Source organism: Pantherophis guttatus, chromosome 8 (genome assembly GCF_059756535.1).
Source record: "Pantherophis guttatus breed Tessera chromosome 8, ASM5975653v1, whole genome shotgun sequence".
Taxonomy (NCBI): domain Eukaryota; kingdom Metazoa; phylum Chordata; class Lepidosauria; order Squamata; family Colubridae; genus Pantherophis; species Pantherophis guttatus.
In genome coordinates, this window is record NC_142070.1 from 5,559,080 (window position 1) to 5,574,892 (window position 15,813).

The 15,813-nt window shown below is 42.6% G+C and overlaps 1 protein-coding gene and 1 long non-coding RNA gene across 9 annotated transcripts in view; one reads left to right on the forward strand and one right to left on the reverse strand.

The window, feature by feature from the left end:
• Positions 1-15,813, forward strand: part of CTNNA2 (catenin alpha 2) — a 575,368-nt gene that overhangs the window by 542,279 nt on the left and 17,276 nt on the right. For 2 of the 8 annotated variants that reach the window (XM_087874839.1, XM_087874838.1), the window contains exons 18-19: positions 7,261-7,404; positions 10,427-10,605. The exons of 2 other annotated variants lie outside the window; for them this stretch is intronic. In XM_087874839.1, the coding sequence (XP_087730965.1) occupies positions 7,261-7,404; positions 10,427-10,456 (174 nt within the window). In that variant the 3' untranslated portion in view covers positions 10,457-10,605. Of the gene's footprint in view, positions 1-7,260; positions 7,405-10,426; positions 10,606-15,813 lie in introns of those variants that run through there. 4 more of the 8 variants (XM_087874835.1, XM_087874834.1, XM_087874841.1 and 1 more) reach the window with 2 other exon arrangements.
• LOC132710579 (uncharacterized) lies at positions 340-7,242 on the reverse strand. Its single transcript, XR_009621271.2, has 2 exons — positions 7,168-7,242; positions 340-1,312 (listed from the first exon to the last, which is right to left on the reverse strand). It is a non-coding gene; the product is annotated as an uncharacterized LOC132710579 (long non-coding RNA).

A 15,813-nucleotide genomic window follows, 5' to 3' on the forward strand; every position in this document is an offset into this window, starting at 1 on the left:
CATATTTTATTGAAATGATTTTTTTTCCCCTGTGTTCTGAATATCTTCATTGGCACCTTTAGAGTAAGATGCGCTTCAGACTTCTTTTAACACTTTCAAACATTGCTGTCTTTAAATGCATTGCTATATTCATAGGGTGATTTTTTTTTCCACACAAAAATATGTATTCCTTCTTCCTTTCTTCAGGGACACAGTTAATACAATTACGATTCTCTTTAAGGGCAATTGTCAAAGCAAACACTGATTTTCCCTCCAGCCTTTATCCCATAATTTTACTCCAGAAGAAATTACTTCATATACAATCATAACAGAACCAGTAATGGCTGGAGATTCTAGATATAAAAAATATGAATGGTTTTATTTACATTCCACCTTGTTTTAAATTACAGGTCTTCATCATTTGTATAAATTTCATTGTTGGAAAATCTAGGAGGAAATCTCTTTCTTTGTTATTTCTACTTCCTTTCTGAGAAAACTTCTGCTTTCTTACTTATTTACTCAGATTATTTATTGATAGAATTCTATGCAGAGTTCCCTATAGTCATCCTGATAGTTTTTGTTTTACATTGGGTTATCATATACATCTCTTCTCTCTCTAATTGTCTCTTTCGACTTTTCAGTTATTGGCTATATCTCTCACTCTCCAAATCTTAACTCTTACATTTCTTATTTTGCTTAAAACCCATCCTGCGTCTTGAGAAACATCTGTGCGATATCCTAATTCCAAAAAAATGTCAAATGCAGCTTTATCATTGCGAAGTAGCGTTGAAACCATTTCAGATCTTTCCTTTACATCTTTCATTTTATTGTCTCAGATTCTTCTTCAAGAAATTTCTGGATGAGAGTTTTTTTAAACATTCTTTTACATCAAAAAAGGACCATCCGCATTAAAATCCCGGAAAGGTGCTGCTTGTGAAGTTTTTTTGTTATAGCCAAATCAGCGATTCAATTTTTATTTTATTTTTTTAAAGTTCAGAAAGTTAAGTTTCCACTAAGTTCAGAAATTTCACTATCCATCATTTCCTATTCAAACCAAGCATTAAACTAGGTCTCGCAAGTTATTCTTCCGCCTGTAATACTTGCTCAAGGCTTTTGACGTATTAATGTTCTTTCATGGGTAAAGAAACGTCCTTCTTTTTAAGGCTCCCTACGAGGAAAAAAAGAAAAGAAATAAAAACGCCATTGCTTCAAACCTTTCCTCCATGTTTGGGACACCTTTCCGACTCCAGCAGCCTAAGTAAGGAATGGCTCATTCAGGCAGTCCTCGGTTTACAACCATTCATTTAGCGAACGTTCGAAGTTAACAACGGCACTGGAAAAAAGTGAGCTACAATCAGTCCTCACATTTATGATAGTTGCAGCATCCCATGATCTCGTGATCACCATTGATAACCTTCCCCAGCCAGCCAATGGAGGAAACCGCCTTTGTTTAAGGGCCACCTGATTAACAACCTCAAGCGATTCACTTAACGACAGGGGCAAAAGGGGCTGTAAAATTGGATGCGACTCACTTAATAACTGGCTTGTTCAGCTCAACGGAAATTCTGATCACGATTGTAAGCCAAGGACTACCTATACGTTACAACCTTTACCGTTTAACTCACTAATTTGTATTAAAATGACAGAAGCAATTATCAGTTCTTAAGGTCTAGGACAAATATCAACTACTGACAAAACCAAAATCAAATTGCAACCCCTGCCCCCCCCAAAAATTAAACCAGAAAGTCCACATTCTTTTAAAAAGATCAGTCACCCTGTTGCATTTGAGCGTTCCTCATAATATGCATTTCCTTTTTTACATGTAAATGTCTATTTTCCATACAGGTAGTCCTCGACTTATGATCACAATTGAACCAGTAGTGGGTTCCCACTTACCTTTGCTACCAGTTCGGAACTGGGAGTCCGTGCGCGCTCACTCCCGACGCCGCCACAATTAGTTCGCCCGAACCGGGGCAAACCGGTAGTTGTAAGTGTGAAAAACAGTCACAAGTCCCTTTTTTTGGCGGCATTGTAACTTTGAACTGTCACTAAATGAACTGTTGTAAGTCGAGGACTACCTATATACAGGCTGAGATGTAGTCTTCTTCCCTGCTCCCGTTAACTAAGGCTTAGGTGTTGTGACATGTAAAATTATTACTAATCATCAGAATCCATGGTATTTCTCATTAATATACACAGTACACTTAAATGCATGCATGTTATTCTACTTAGTTAAGATAGAATCAGGACCACAAGTGAAGCTGCAGTTAAACTGATTTATTGCTCATGCCGATACACAAGAATTTCGTCAACTAATGATCGACACTAAATTGGCACTAAATAAGAGTTAATGGAATTCAAGAGGAGTTGGACTTAAGATCCTTTGTGGGGACAAAATGACTCCAGACTGATTACTCCCTTGACTCCACCCCCATAGGCTCTGCCTGTTCTCCTACGGTACTCTTTTAAATTCTGTACTGTAAAACTACTAAATTTGGTTGCTTTTAACAGGTGTTATACACATCTTTTTAGGAAAATACAAGCAGGAATTCATATTAATAAGGAAATAAATTCTACAATCAATCAAACAATAACTGCTTCGCTAAAACTACAACCCAGCCCCAGTTCTTTAGAAATCCCTGAAGAGGTACGGATTCCAATCGAACTAACTGAAACCTTTTGCAATAACTCATTGATTAATTGACTATATCTGAGCCAGTTCATGAAATAAGCCATTAAAAATCAAATGGCACAATAAAATGGATAAAACAGTTTTAGTAGTAGAGGAGATAAGTCAACGCAACTTTTAAAATATTATTCCGTTCATTCAGTTGTAATGTCTGATTGAATAATCAGCTCATTAAGCCACATCTTATGTTTAGTATTCTCTTAAAAGAATAAAAATGATCTATTGGGGGAAAAAATGGATCGTGGACCAAAATTATTACCTTGCCAAGAAGGCATAAATGGAATGTAATAAATGATTTGCCCACTGGTATTTTTTTTTTTTTTAGAAAGGAAGCCTAATGTGACTTCGCAATGAATACGTGCAAAATATTACATTATTCTTATTAGCTACTCAAAGTCATTGAAAAGTTGAGTGGCATACACGTTTCATAAATTGTTATTAGTCATTGTTGCTCCTAGAATTGTTCAGCGCAGCTCAATATTTAAAAGTAAAACAGGTCCTAAAATGTAGACTTAATATCCAAAAGCAAAGAACATTTTTTTATTACAGGAACACTTTTTTTATAAACCATGGGTGAGCAGCTCTAAATACTGAAACAAATAATCAGAAATCATAGGGAACATTATCCAGCGCTACGTCCCTAGAGATCCACAGATGCATCTTTTTTTGTAACAGAAACTTCTTTGACTCACGAATTCCCTAGAGGAAGTAAAAACAACCTTAAGTCGTGTAGTAGATGAATAAAATGAAATTCGTGATGAATTGCCCACCAAGCGAAAATAAAAACTTCGGGATTATAACACTAATACTCTTAATAACTCTTAATTTCCCCCCTTCCTTTCCACCTACCCCTTAATGTTATTTTTTCTTTCTTTCTTTCTTCTGGTGCTATCCAGAAAACCAGAATCTAGCTAGCTGCAGCTGTGCAATCTCATTTCTGTTAAAGGAAATTTAGAGATCAAATATTTGCTAACTTCGTTTGAGTTTATTAGGCCTTATATATATATAAAAATATATTTCTTGTGAAAAGATGTTTTCCTTCTGGTAAGATGACACTGGACTGATCTGGCAGGCTTGGGAAGATTGATCACCCATGTCTCCATATGTTGACATCTCATGTTTCAAGTGTGCTTTGTAAATCAGCCGATTCCGTTCACCTACTCCCTCAGCACAGCCTAGCAATATCCATACATCAGTTTTAGAAAGGTTCTCGGGGTAAGCATCACATAACCCATCACTGTTGGCGAGGAGGAAGATTCTCCGTTTTCCCCTGCTGCCATCAGTTAGCTCGAAGTGATTGATTATCAAGCATTTCTCCAGCTTTCTCATCAACAAATTCTATTTAGTTCTAACACGCAGGCCTGCATGCAAATGCACACCGATTAAAAAGAAAATATTTGTAGCTCAAGGTTGAACTGTGGGGTCCTTGGTGCTCTTTAACATGGTGGAGAATAATTAACCATTGGAACAGCTTGCCACCTGAAGTTGTGGGTGCTCCATCACTGGGGATTTTTAAGAAGAAATCGGACAGCCATTTGTTTGAAATGGTACAGGGTGTCCTGCTTGAGTAGGGGGCTGGACTAGAAGGCCTCCAAGACCCCTTTCAATTCTGTTCTATTATTCTGGGGGGGGAGGGGAGTTTTTTGGCACACATTTCATTACCAAACTAGGTAGCATCATTGTCGTCTTCTTGTCTCCATGATTTTATCTGTTAATGTTTTTACCTGCTGTGTTTTTGTTTTGTTTTTACAATGTTTTTGGGTTGTAAGCCACTCAGAGTTGCTGGATATGAGATGGGCAGCAAAGAAATTTCATAAAGAAATAAAGAAAAGAAAAGAAACATCATAATACTGATGATGTTGCCTAGTTTGGTAATGAAATGTCTGTAAGAAAATCACCATGATCAGAGAACACCAAAGACCCCACAGTCGTTCTCCTCCTCCTCCTCCCCCTCCTCCTCCTCCTCCTCCTCCTCCTCCTCCTCCTCTTTAAAAAGCCCACTCCCTTCTAACACTGATAATGTTGCCTAATTTGGTAATGAGATGTTTGCAAGAAAATCACCATGATCAGAGAACACTAAGGACCCCACAGTCGTTCTCCTCCTCCTCCTCCTCCTCCTCCTCCTCCTCCTCCTCCTCCTCCTCCTCCTCCTCCTCCTCCTCCTCCTCCTCCTCTTTAAAAAGCCCACTCCCTTCTAACACTGATGATGTTGCCTAGTTTGGTAATGAGATGTTTGCAAGAAAATCACCATGATCAGAGAACACCAAAGACCCCACAGTCATTCTCCTCCTCCTCCTCCCCCTCCTCCTCCTCCTCCTCCTCCTCCTCCTCCTCCTCCTCCTCCTCCTCCTCCTCCTCTTTAAAAAGCCCACTCCCTTCTAACACTGATGATGTTTCCTAGTTTGGTAATGAAATGTCTGCAAGAAAATCACCATGATCAGAGAACACTAAGGACCCCACAGTCATTCTCCTCCTCCTCCTCCTCCTCCTCCTCCTCCTCCTCCTCCTCCTCCTCCTCCTCCTCCTCCTCCTCCTCCTCCTCCTCCTCCTCCTCCTCCTCCTCCTCCTCTTTAAAAAGCCCACTCCTTTCTAACACTGATGATGTTTCCTAGTTTGGTAATGAAACGCCTGCAAGAAAACCACCAAGCTTAGAGAACACCAAAGATCTCCTCCGCACACCAGCCTTAAACAGAGTTAAGAAATCATGCCGAGTATAAAAGATTTGAAGCCATCACGTTACAATAAGATCTACGGAGCTGGAATTAAAAGGGAGAACGGGAGAGAGATTGTATCTTCCTTTATCCTGATTAAACAGACCTTGAGATCTTATCACCAACCCAAATCTCAAATCATATGGACCGGAACGGAAGATAAGCTTTTTTTTTCCCCCTTCCAAATGAATTCACATGCAAAAGTTGCTTCAGGTCCTTTTTTGGATCTGTAATATTTTCCAGATTCACCCAACCGTGATTGAGCTAAAATAACAGTCATGCAGTCAAGCTTTCAGTCACGTCATTCATTGATGGCTGATGGGTGAAGTGTGAAGACGCCATATGTTGCTTCACGGAAAATTATTTATTTATTTGCCACATTTTTAAATCGGGTCCTCTCCCTCAGAGAGATAGACAGAAGGAGGCAAGACCAGTTTTTTTCTCCTGAGTTAGGGGAAACAGACGATGATCGTTCATTGTAGAATTGCGGCCCTTTTTAGATGAATAAAATACAGATAGTCCTCGACTTACGACCAGAAATGGGAACAGAATTTCTCTCGCTAAGCAAGCAAGTTCAGTGAATCGTGCCCAATTTTACAACTTTTGTTGCCACAGTTGTTAAGTGAATCACATGGTCGTTGAAGCGAATCTGGTTTCTTCCCCCCTTAACCTGGCTTGTAGGGAGCCGGCTGAGAAGCCTGCAGATGGCAATCACATGGCATGCTGCAACTGTTGTAAATAACCACCAGCTGTCCATGGCCGTAAGTGCGAGGACTGCTTGAAAATCCCTGTTTTTCAGCACCTTTGTAATGTCAAACGGTTGCTAAACGAATGGTTGTAAGTCGAGGACTACAGATAGTCCTCAGCTTACGTCCACGGTTGAGCTCAACATTTATGTTGCCGAGTGAGAAATTTGTCTTGCCCCATCGTGCCACAGTTGTTAAGTGAATCACTCCAGTGGTTACGTTAATAACACAGTTGTTAAGTGAATCGGGCTTCCCCACGGACTTTGCTTGTCAGAAGGTGGCAAAAGGGGGGGGGTCATGTGACAACCCCCTGCCCCCCCCCGGGACACTGCAACCGTCATAAATATGAGTCAGTTGTCAAGCATCCAAATGTAAATCACGTGTCAAAGGTCACAAGGGTGAAAAACGGCCAAAAGTCACTTTTTCCAGTGCTGTCATAACTCCACACGGTCACTAAACAAACTGTTGGAAGTCGAGGACTACCTGTACTCCCCAGCCCATCATTCCCGTCACTCGCCTTTCTCATAAGTGATCTTGGACTTGATATGCCTGTGCTCAGGGAGCAAGGGAGAACATTGCTAAAACAGAGTAATTCACCATGGAAGCCCCTGAAAAGTTGTGGAGCCTAGCTCTTTCAGTACACAACCCTGTCTTCCCCTTCCATTTCCTCTTCCCTTTCCCCTTCCATTTCCCCTTCCCCTTCCATTTCCTCTTCCCCTTCCATTTCCTCTTCCCCTTCCATTTCCTCTTCCCCTTCCATTTTCTCTTCCTCTTCCATTTCTCCTTCCCCTTCCATTTCCCCTTCCCCTTCCCCTTCCATTTTCTCTTCCCCTTCCATTTCCCCTTCCCCTTCCCCTTCCATTTCCTCTTCCTTTCCCCTTCCATTTCCTCTTCCCTTCCCCTTCCATTTCCTCTTCCCTTCCCCTTCCATTTTCTCTTCCCCTTCCATTTCCTCTTCCCCTTCCCCTTCCATTTCCTCTTCCCCTTCCCCTTCCATTTCCCCTTCCATTTCCTATTCCCCTTCCCGGGCCTGATCTCCTACCTCCTACAATAGGGCACCATATTTCTCTTGCTCTCTCTCTCTCTCTTTCTCTCTCTGTCTCACTCTTTCTTTTCTGTATCTCTCGGAAATCAGCCTGGAGTTCAAAGCACTTTCACTACCTTTTATGAGGTAGAGTGTGATGTCATAGATGGGGGCAGGGCTAGTCAACTTTCTACCCACCTACCCACCTGTGCTGAAGGCGCTACGGTTGCAAACGGAAGTGGGGACTCCTCCATGGTGAGTAAAACCCTTGTTTCTAAACTATGCCTTTCCGTGCAAATTGTAAAACGGACGCAGTTGTAGGGCGCGCTTCTTAGAGGAGGGGTTGACTTGAATCCGTAGCGGTGGTGTGATTTCAAATTGCTGGGAGTCTCAGTGGGCCTTGTTTTGGGTTTCAAAGCATCGCTTTGGACTTGAAACACGTATTAATTAATGTTGGTTAATAATCCCAACATTTAAATGAAGAATCTATATTTATGGCAGGAGGCTGTTCCCGAGCAGGCCAAAATGTTTGTTGAAGAAACTTAAGGACTGAAGTTAAGTCCAATATTAACAACTTAATATTAAAAAATGTAGGGCATGTTTTAACGGTGGGTGCAATATGTTTTAACGGAAAGATGCAAGGCATTTTTTTAAAAATTGTGGGTGTATTTTACTCATGTGTTTATTCTCCCATCCATATGTTATAGCGACTGTTGGATTTAGTTATTCAGATAGGGCGGCTTCTATTAGTTCTGCCCCCAATTTGTTCTATAAACCAGATTTTGTAGGAAAAAAGCAGGGAGAGCTGGAGGCGGAGTTATGTGCATCATCAGTTTGGAGTCATTAAGTTGCCACAAGCAATGCAAATCCACACACACACACACACGCGCCTTAAATTCCGTTGATTCTTTATCTGGCACAGATTCAAATTCGAACTTCAGTTGACTTGATGAATGTCGGGCACAAAGGATCGGGACCTTAGGTTAAGTTTCAGGTCAGAAGATTGATTGCTCAAGCCCGTTCAAAAGAATCTAGTCCAATAAAGTTCAACCCTGAATCGGCGCCAGATAAAGAATCAACGGAATTCAAGGAAGAGGGTGAACTTGGGCCGTTTGTGGCAACTTAATGACTCTAAGCTGATGACACACTTAACTCCACCCACAGCTCCGCCTGCTCTTCTACAGATGCATAAAGATCAGCAAAATCTTCACCTAGTCATGTGAATGACACGTAGCTTGACTCAAGGCAAGTGCGACACATCGTGTCCATTAGCATTCTGTAGGCCATTGTCAAAAAAAAAGACATTATCCACCTATTGAAATGTGAACTGCAAATATGATATGATCAGTAAGTATCGCTGATTATGGTTATGATGATGGTGCTGATCACCAGCAATACTGGTTTTTCCACAAGCTGAACTTAAAGGTGATAACTATAGAAATTTTCATAGAGTGCTACCCGACAACATTGCTTTGAGGGAATAAAAGCTTTTTCCTCCACGCCAGTTGAGAATTGCTCCAGGCAACTACAAGAATGCATGTTCTTGTGTGAAGGAGGAGGTTCTATCAGACCATAAGTAAACCAATTCTGAAGGTGAAGTTTGAAAAGTGTGGGACATTTTTTTATCCTCGTTGAATTCAGTGGGAATCACGTGTGGCTTAGGAAATATGCTTCTTTGGAGAAGGAGTTGTCTACTGCCCTTCTCTGATAAAAGATTCTCAAGGTGGTTTGCCACATACACAACCTCCACATAAACACAAATCCATCATAAAGACAGAGGTCTTCTGCCTCCAGCTAATGGGTGAGACCAGTGCATGCTTACTATGGGTTGGCACAAAGTATGCCCTTCTAGTGGTAGTGATAAGCTAAGGCACTTAAGTTGATGCTTTGGGGGATGGTACTTACTGATATGCAGGGACGCGGTGGCTCAGTGCCTAAGATGCTGAGCTTGTTGATTGAAAGGTCAGCAGTTCAGCGGTTCGAGTCCCTAGTGCCGCCTAACAGGGTGAGCTCCCGTTCCTTGTCCCAGCTTCTGCCAACCTAGCAGTTCGAAAGCACGTAAAAATGCAAGTAAAAAAATAGGGACCACCTTTGGTGGGAAGGTAACAGCGTTCCGTGCACCTTTGGCGTTGAGTCATGCCGGCCACATGACCACAGAGACGTCCAGACAGCGCTGGCTCTTCTGCTTTGAAACGGAGATGAGCACCGCCCCCTGGAGTTGGGAACGACTAGCACATATATTCGAGGGGAACCTTTACCTTTTACGTACTGATATGGTACTTCCTTTTTCTTTCTTTCTTTTATCTATTTTTGGAGAGAGGGTGCCTTTGACTCTGCAACTTCTTAGTTTAGTCCTTGCAGTTTTCTTGGCAAGGTATTTCCCCCAACCCACCTCAGAAGCGATAGGCCTTAGCCTCCTCCTTTGGCTTTTATGCCTAAGGTAGAACTAGAACTCACCATCTCCTAGCGATTGGCCCAAAGTCACCCAGCTGGCTTTCATATCTAAGGTGGGACTAGAACTTACTGCCTCTTGGTGATTGTCTCAAAATCCCCCAGGCAGTTTTCATACCTAAGATGAGACTAGAATTCACAGACTCCTGGTGATTGACCAATGTCACCCAGCTGGCTTTGTGCCTAAGGCAGAACTAGAACTCATAGTCTTCCAGTTTCTAGCCTGATTCCCTAACCCAGGGGTCGGCAACCTTAAACACTCAAAGAGCCACAAAGGTCCTACCCGGAAGTCCCTGTTCAATTCTGGAACCAACCAGAAATCTGGTTCCCCTATCATAGAGTCTCCTCCTAGCACAGTGTCCTTTTTCCTCTGCTGACCAGAAGTCCGATTCCCCACCATAGAGTCTCCTCCTAGCACAGCATTCTTTTTCCTCTACCTGTCCTAACCGAAAGCCCTATCAATTGTGGAGCCGACCAGCAACAGGGAGCCGCAGCAGAGGGATGAAAGAGCCACATGCGGCTCCAGAGCCGCAGGTTGCCGACCCCTGCCCTAACCACTACACCAAACTGGCTATCTTAGTTACATTTAACCACCTTATTATTATTTTTTTCCTAGCAAAAAAAAAATGGTGAGGTCTTCCATTGTTTTTGCCCTTGCCTTTTGTTAGCCCTGCATAGCAAATAACACTTATTATCAGTATAATTATTTGTTATTGTTTCAGATGTTTATTCCCCCTTGAGGGACAGGGGGTTAATTAATCATTTCACCTTTTAATCCTATTTATTCCTCTGAAGTTTTTTTTTTGTTTTTTTTTTGCATGTCTAGAGAAGATCAAAGAGAGGAGGAAAGGAATAATTCACTCTAGCCAAAAGGCGCCTTAAGGAATTGCGTTCTTTTCTGGGAAAACTGAGTCCCAAATACCCATCTCCAGTTAGTTGATCAACAGAGAAACAATGCAAATATTTTAAAATTGTCACTGGAATAAATATCCTGTTCTAAGCCTACAGTTTGTTTGTTTGTTTGAACAAATATAGCTGCCTTTCTTTCAATACCTCGAGAAAGTCTCAGACAATTAGATTTTAAGTGCTCTTTTTTTCTTGAGCGATTAGCAAACTTCATTGTAAACGAATCGCCTGCTTGCATTCAAAGGAGAATTAATACGCCGTTTTTTTTCCTCACACAAAACGCTGAAAAACCCCAAGTTGCTTTTAGTCTCGCTCGATCCTCTTTTTGTAGGAGGAAAAGCTGTGAATTAAAAAAGAAAACTGAGGTTTTAAAAAAGAAATGGAAAGGATTAGTTTCTAAAGGGAACACAGTAGAAGACGTGGATAAGTCAAGAGTTTATTCCGTTTTATTCCTTTTTTATTATTCCGTTCACTTTTGGTGCCAACTGAGGCACGTTCGCCCGTCAGAGCCAAGTCTTAGGAGTTGAGCGGGGGAGCTTCATTGGAGACCTTGCTTGAAAATGTGCCCTTTTTACTCAGAATAACAAAGTTGTTCCTTTGAACCTTGAAGGGAGAGTTGGAGACCAAATTGAGGCATCCAGCATAAAGTGCTGCTAATGAATGGGTAGGGATGAAGTGACCCAAGGACCACAGATCAGGAGAAAACTCTCAGCTCCATCCTTCAAAGAATGACGTCTTTCGCCAAGGTCATATGTAAAATAAAGTGGAGATGTCACCTCAGGCAAGATCATTAATTTAAGATAATGAAGAAAGGTGGAAAGCCTGTAGGGGTTGAAGCTTGATCAAGTTTGGCTTGTTTCATATTTGGACAGGGGGTTATCTTGATCAGCTTCCCACAGCCTGATCCGGTGAAGTTCGAAATGTACATCTAGAAGTGATTCTGCACGAACTCTAGTTATCTGGACAAAACTCCATTGAAAGACTCTGGATGTGTACTAATACTATTATCTTAAAGTGTCATTCAATTCAAGCGTCATTCCTCATGCCTCCCTGAACACATCTGTGTAGTTTTTCTTGATTGTGGTATGGAAGTTGTGGGATCCTTGGTGCTGCCTTGAGCTTGGTTCTTCTCTTGCAAACGTTTCATTACCCAACTAGGTAACGTCATCAGTGCTAGAAGGGAGGGGCTTTGCTCTCTGTTTATGTACAAGTCAGTGGTGGGTTCCTCCCGGTTCGGCCCAGTTCTCCTGAGCCGGTAGCGGTGACGATATGATGTCACCGAACCAGTTCTGCCCCCCCACACACACACACACCCCGTGCCCCCCCACTCCCCGCGTTATTCTTACCTTTTATTTGGCCCCATCCCCAATCTATTGCTGCCTCCTGAGTCCCTCTAGTCCCGGCTAGAGGGAAAAAAACTGTTTAAACTCTTGCCGCGGCGCTTCAAAGGGCCTCCCTACAGCTGATTAGTGTTAAAAGCAAACAAATGAGTAGATTGGTGCCTGCAAAAATACATGAGTAGATCAGTGCCTGCAAAAAATAAATGGGTAGACCAGTGCCTGCAAAAATACATGAGTAGACCGGTGCCTGCAAAAATACATGAGCAGATCAGTGTCTGCAAAAATACATGAGTAGATCAGTGTCTGCAAAAATACATGAGTAGATCAGTGCCTGCAAAAATACATGAGTAGATCAGTGCCTGCAAAAATACATGAGTAGATCAGTGCCTGCAAAAAACAAATAGGTATAGGTATAGATTGGTATAGCTCTGCAAGCAGTTAAAAGCCTGGTAGACCAGTACCTCTGCTAAATCCTAAATAATTGTCACATGACCATCAAGCCACGCCCACAAAATAAGCCACGCCCACAGAAACGGTAGTAAAAAAAATAGAACCCACCCCTGGTACAAGTGGCTTGCCCTGTTAGTAGTACTGGTGGGAGCATTCTTGGTGGTTCCATCCTTGATTAGACTGATTACTGTTGGGTTGTTTGTCTGAGTCTCTTTCCTTGATTGGGATATTATTGATCTGGTGTTAATCATGGTGTTAATCTGCAGTGATTAACTGCCAAGACCACTCTTAGCAACACTGACGGTGCAAGTCCCTTGTATATAAACAGAGAGTAAGCTCCGTTCCTTTCCAGCACTGATGATATTACCTAGTTGGGTAATAAAACATCTGCAAGAAAACCACCAAGCTCAGAGACCACCAAAGACCCCACAGTCCTCCTCCTCCTCTTCCTCCTCCTCCTCCACCCCCATCACTCTCCTCAAATTCCACTCCTTTCTAAGCACTGACGATGTTACCTAGTTTGATCGTGAAACTTCTGCAAGGAAATCACTAAGCTCAGAAAGAGCCAAGCACCCCACAGATATTGACTTAATATCAAAATTTGAGTTAGCCTAGAATAGCAGCATTGGAAGAGACCTTGGGGGTCTTCTAGTCCAACCCCCTGCTTAGGCAGGAAACCCTACGCCACTTCAGACAAATGGTTATCCAACCTCTTCTTAAAAACTTCCAGTGTTGGAGCATTCACAACTTCTTGTGGCAAGTTGTTCCACTGATTAATTGTTCTCACTGTCAGGAAATTTCTCCTTAGTTCTAGGTTGCTGATTAGTTTCCATCCATTGCTTCTTGTTCTGCCTTCAGGTGCTTTGGAGAATAGCTTGACTCCCTCTTCTTTGTGGCAGCTCCTAGTTCTATCAGTAGTATGAAAATTGGGGGGCGTTGTTTTAGACTTTCCTGAGTAACCTACAACCCTGAGATTGGCACATCCATATATCAACCAAGCCAGACCCTGCTTAGCATCTGAAACCCGATAAAATCAGCCAGCTGCTGCTGCTGCTGCTGCCTATTCTGTCATCCTTCTCATCATGTCAGAATTAGAAATACGGAGGTGGTTATTTGAGTGTGCTTTGAATCGTACAATGCACAAATCTGGTGTCTGTTTTCCAGACACATCTGCTGTCTCTCCTGCCCCCGAAAGAGTAGCTTTTGTGCAGCTCCAATGAAACAAGACATCCATATAATTTCCTTATGTTTACTTCATTACCTTTACACCAGGATTTAGAAAGTGCTTTACAGACCAATTCTGGGATAAACATCCGAGATTATATTTTGGGAGAGTCTCTATTAGGAGAGCACCATCAGGCAAGCAAGATTCCTGCAGAGTTTGGAAGCCATTTGTGGACTTTCTGGGTGTTATAGATCAACGGTCACCAACTGGTGGTCCGCGAGAAAATGTTGATGGTCCACAGAAAACTTATTTTGTATTTTTTAAATCAGGGGTCCTCAAACTACGGCCCCTGGGCTGGATATGTGCAATGAACGCTTGTGTTGCTGCAGAGAGTCTCCCCCTTCGGGGTATGTTTGTGTGGGTGGGAGAGGGGGAGAAATTCAGACTCGGGGTCTGCTTCAGCCTCCTGGTGTGGGGCTTTGGGCGAAGGCTGGAGGGAAGCACCGCTGGTGGTGAAGAGCCGGAGGGCCTCGTTCCAGTGGGACTGCATCATGGCCTGGAACTGGCTGACCATCTAAGCCGCTGACCCTCCAGGTGCCGGTACCTGGCCTTGCACTCCCTCAAGTCTTCCCTCTGCTTGGAAAGCCTATGCTCCTAGTCCTCAGTGCGGTGCTTCTGCTGAGCCTCCTTCTCGGTCAGATCCAATTTGAACTGAGCTGTTTTGCCAACTCTTTCTCGTGGTGGCTGCTTAGCTCCAACAACTGCTTCCTATTGGACCCGGGCGGGCAGGCGAGGAGTGGCTGGGAGGGGAGGGGTGAATAGAGGCTGTCGAGGCGCCCCTCGATGTGAATGATATTGAGTTGGCGATCGAGTTGGCCACGCCCACCCAGTCACATGACCACCTAGCGACACCCACCCAGCCAGTCATTAGGCAGATCATATTAGTGGTCCTCAGGGTTTAAAATTATGAATTTAGTGGTCCCTGAGGTCTGGAAGGTTGGTGACCCCTGGTTTAGATGGTTAACAAAAGGCTTTGGACATTCCTTTTGCCTATGGGGTTACCTGTTGACTGCCTTTATATATACCCTGTTTCCCCCAAAGTAAGACATCCCCTGATAATAAGCCCAATCAGGCTTTTGAGTTCATGGCAATAAGGCCAAGCGCTTATTTCAGGGTTCAAAAAAATATAAGACAGAGCCTTATTTTCAGGGAAACATGGTACTTCTTCACTTCTTTCAGCTGTTTGGTCTAGTGGTTAAGGCACCAGGCTAGAGATGGTGAGTTCTAGTTCCACCTTAGGGATGAAAGTTGGCTGGAAGACTTTGGGTTAATTGGGTTAATTGCCATTTGGGTTAATTGCCAGGAGACAGTGAGTTGTAGCCCTGCCTTAGGTACAAAAGCTAGCTAAGTAACTTTGGGGCAATTGCCAGGAGAGAGTGAGTTCTAGTTCTGCTTTAGCCGTGAAAGCTGGCTGGGTGAATTTGGGTCAGTCACAGTGAGTTCCAGTCCCATTTTAGGCATGAAAGCAAGCTAGGTGCCTTTAAGGCTTAAGCCAATCACTAGGAAATAGTGAGTTCTAGTCCACCTAAAGGTACAAAAGCCAGCAGGTGACTTTAGGCCAATCACCGGGAGATGGTGAGTTCTAGTGCCACTTTAGGCATGAAATCAGGCTGGTGACTTTGAGCCAGTCCCTCTCATTCAGCCCAATCCATCGTGCAGGGTTATTAATGGTGGGGAAAATAGGAGAAGTAAGGATTATTAGTAAGTTTGCTGCCTTGAATTATTTATAAAAATATATATTTTTGTAAAATAATTCATAATATATAAACATATATAAAAACAGGAAAGAGGGAGGGAGGAACAATAGCGTGCGAGTCCATCACCAGCCCAATTCTCTCTCACACAGCCATACACATACACATGTAGAAAGAAGGAGAGAAACAAAGAAAAAGAAAGAGAGAGAGAAAGAGAGAGAGGGTGGGAAGAAGAAAGGAAGAAAGAAAAAGAAAGAGAGGGAAGGAGGGAGGGAAGAAGAAAGGAAGAAAGAAAAAGAAAGAAAAAGGAAAGAAGAAAAAGAGAGTGAGAGAAAGAAAAAGAGAGAGAGAGAGAAAGAGAGAGGGGGAGGGAAGAAAGAAAGGAAAAAAGACAGAAAGAAAGAAAAAAAGGGAGGGAGGAAGAAAGGAAGAAAGAAAAAGAAAGAAAAAGGAAAGAGAGAAAGAAAGAAAAAGAAAGAGAAGAGATAAAGAAAGAAAGAAAGAAAGAAAAAGAGAGAGAGGGAGGGAAGAAGAAAGGAAGAAAGAAAAAGAAAGAGGGAAGGAGGGAGGGAAGAAAGAAAAAGAAAGAAAAAGGAAA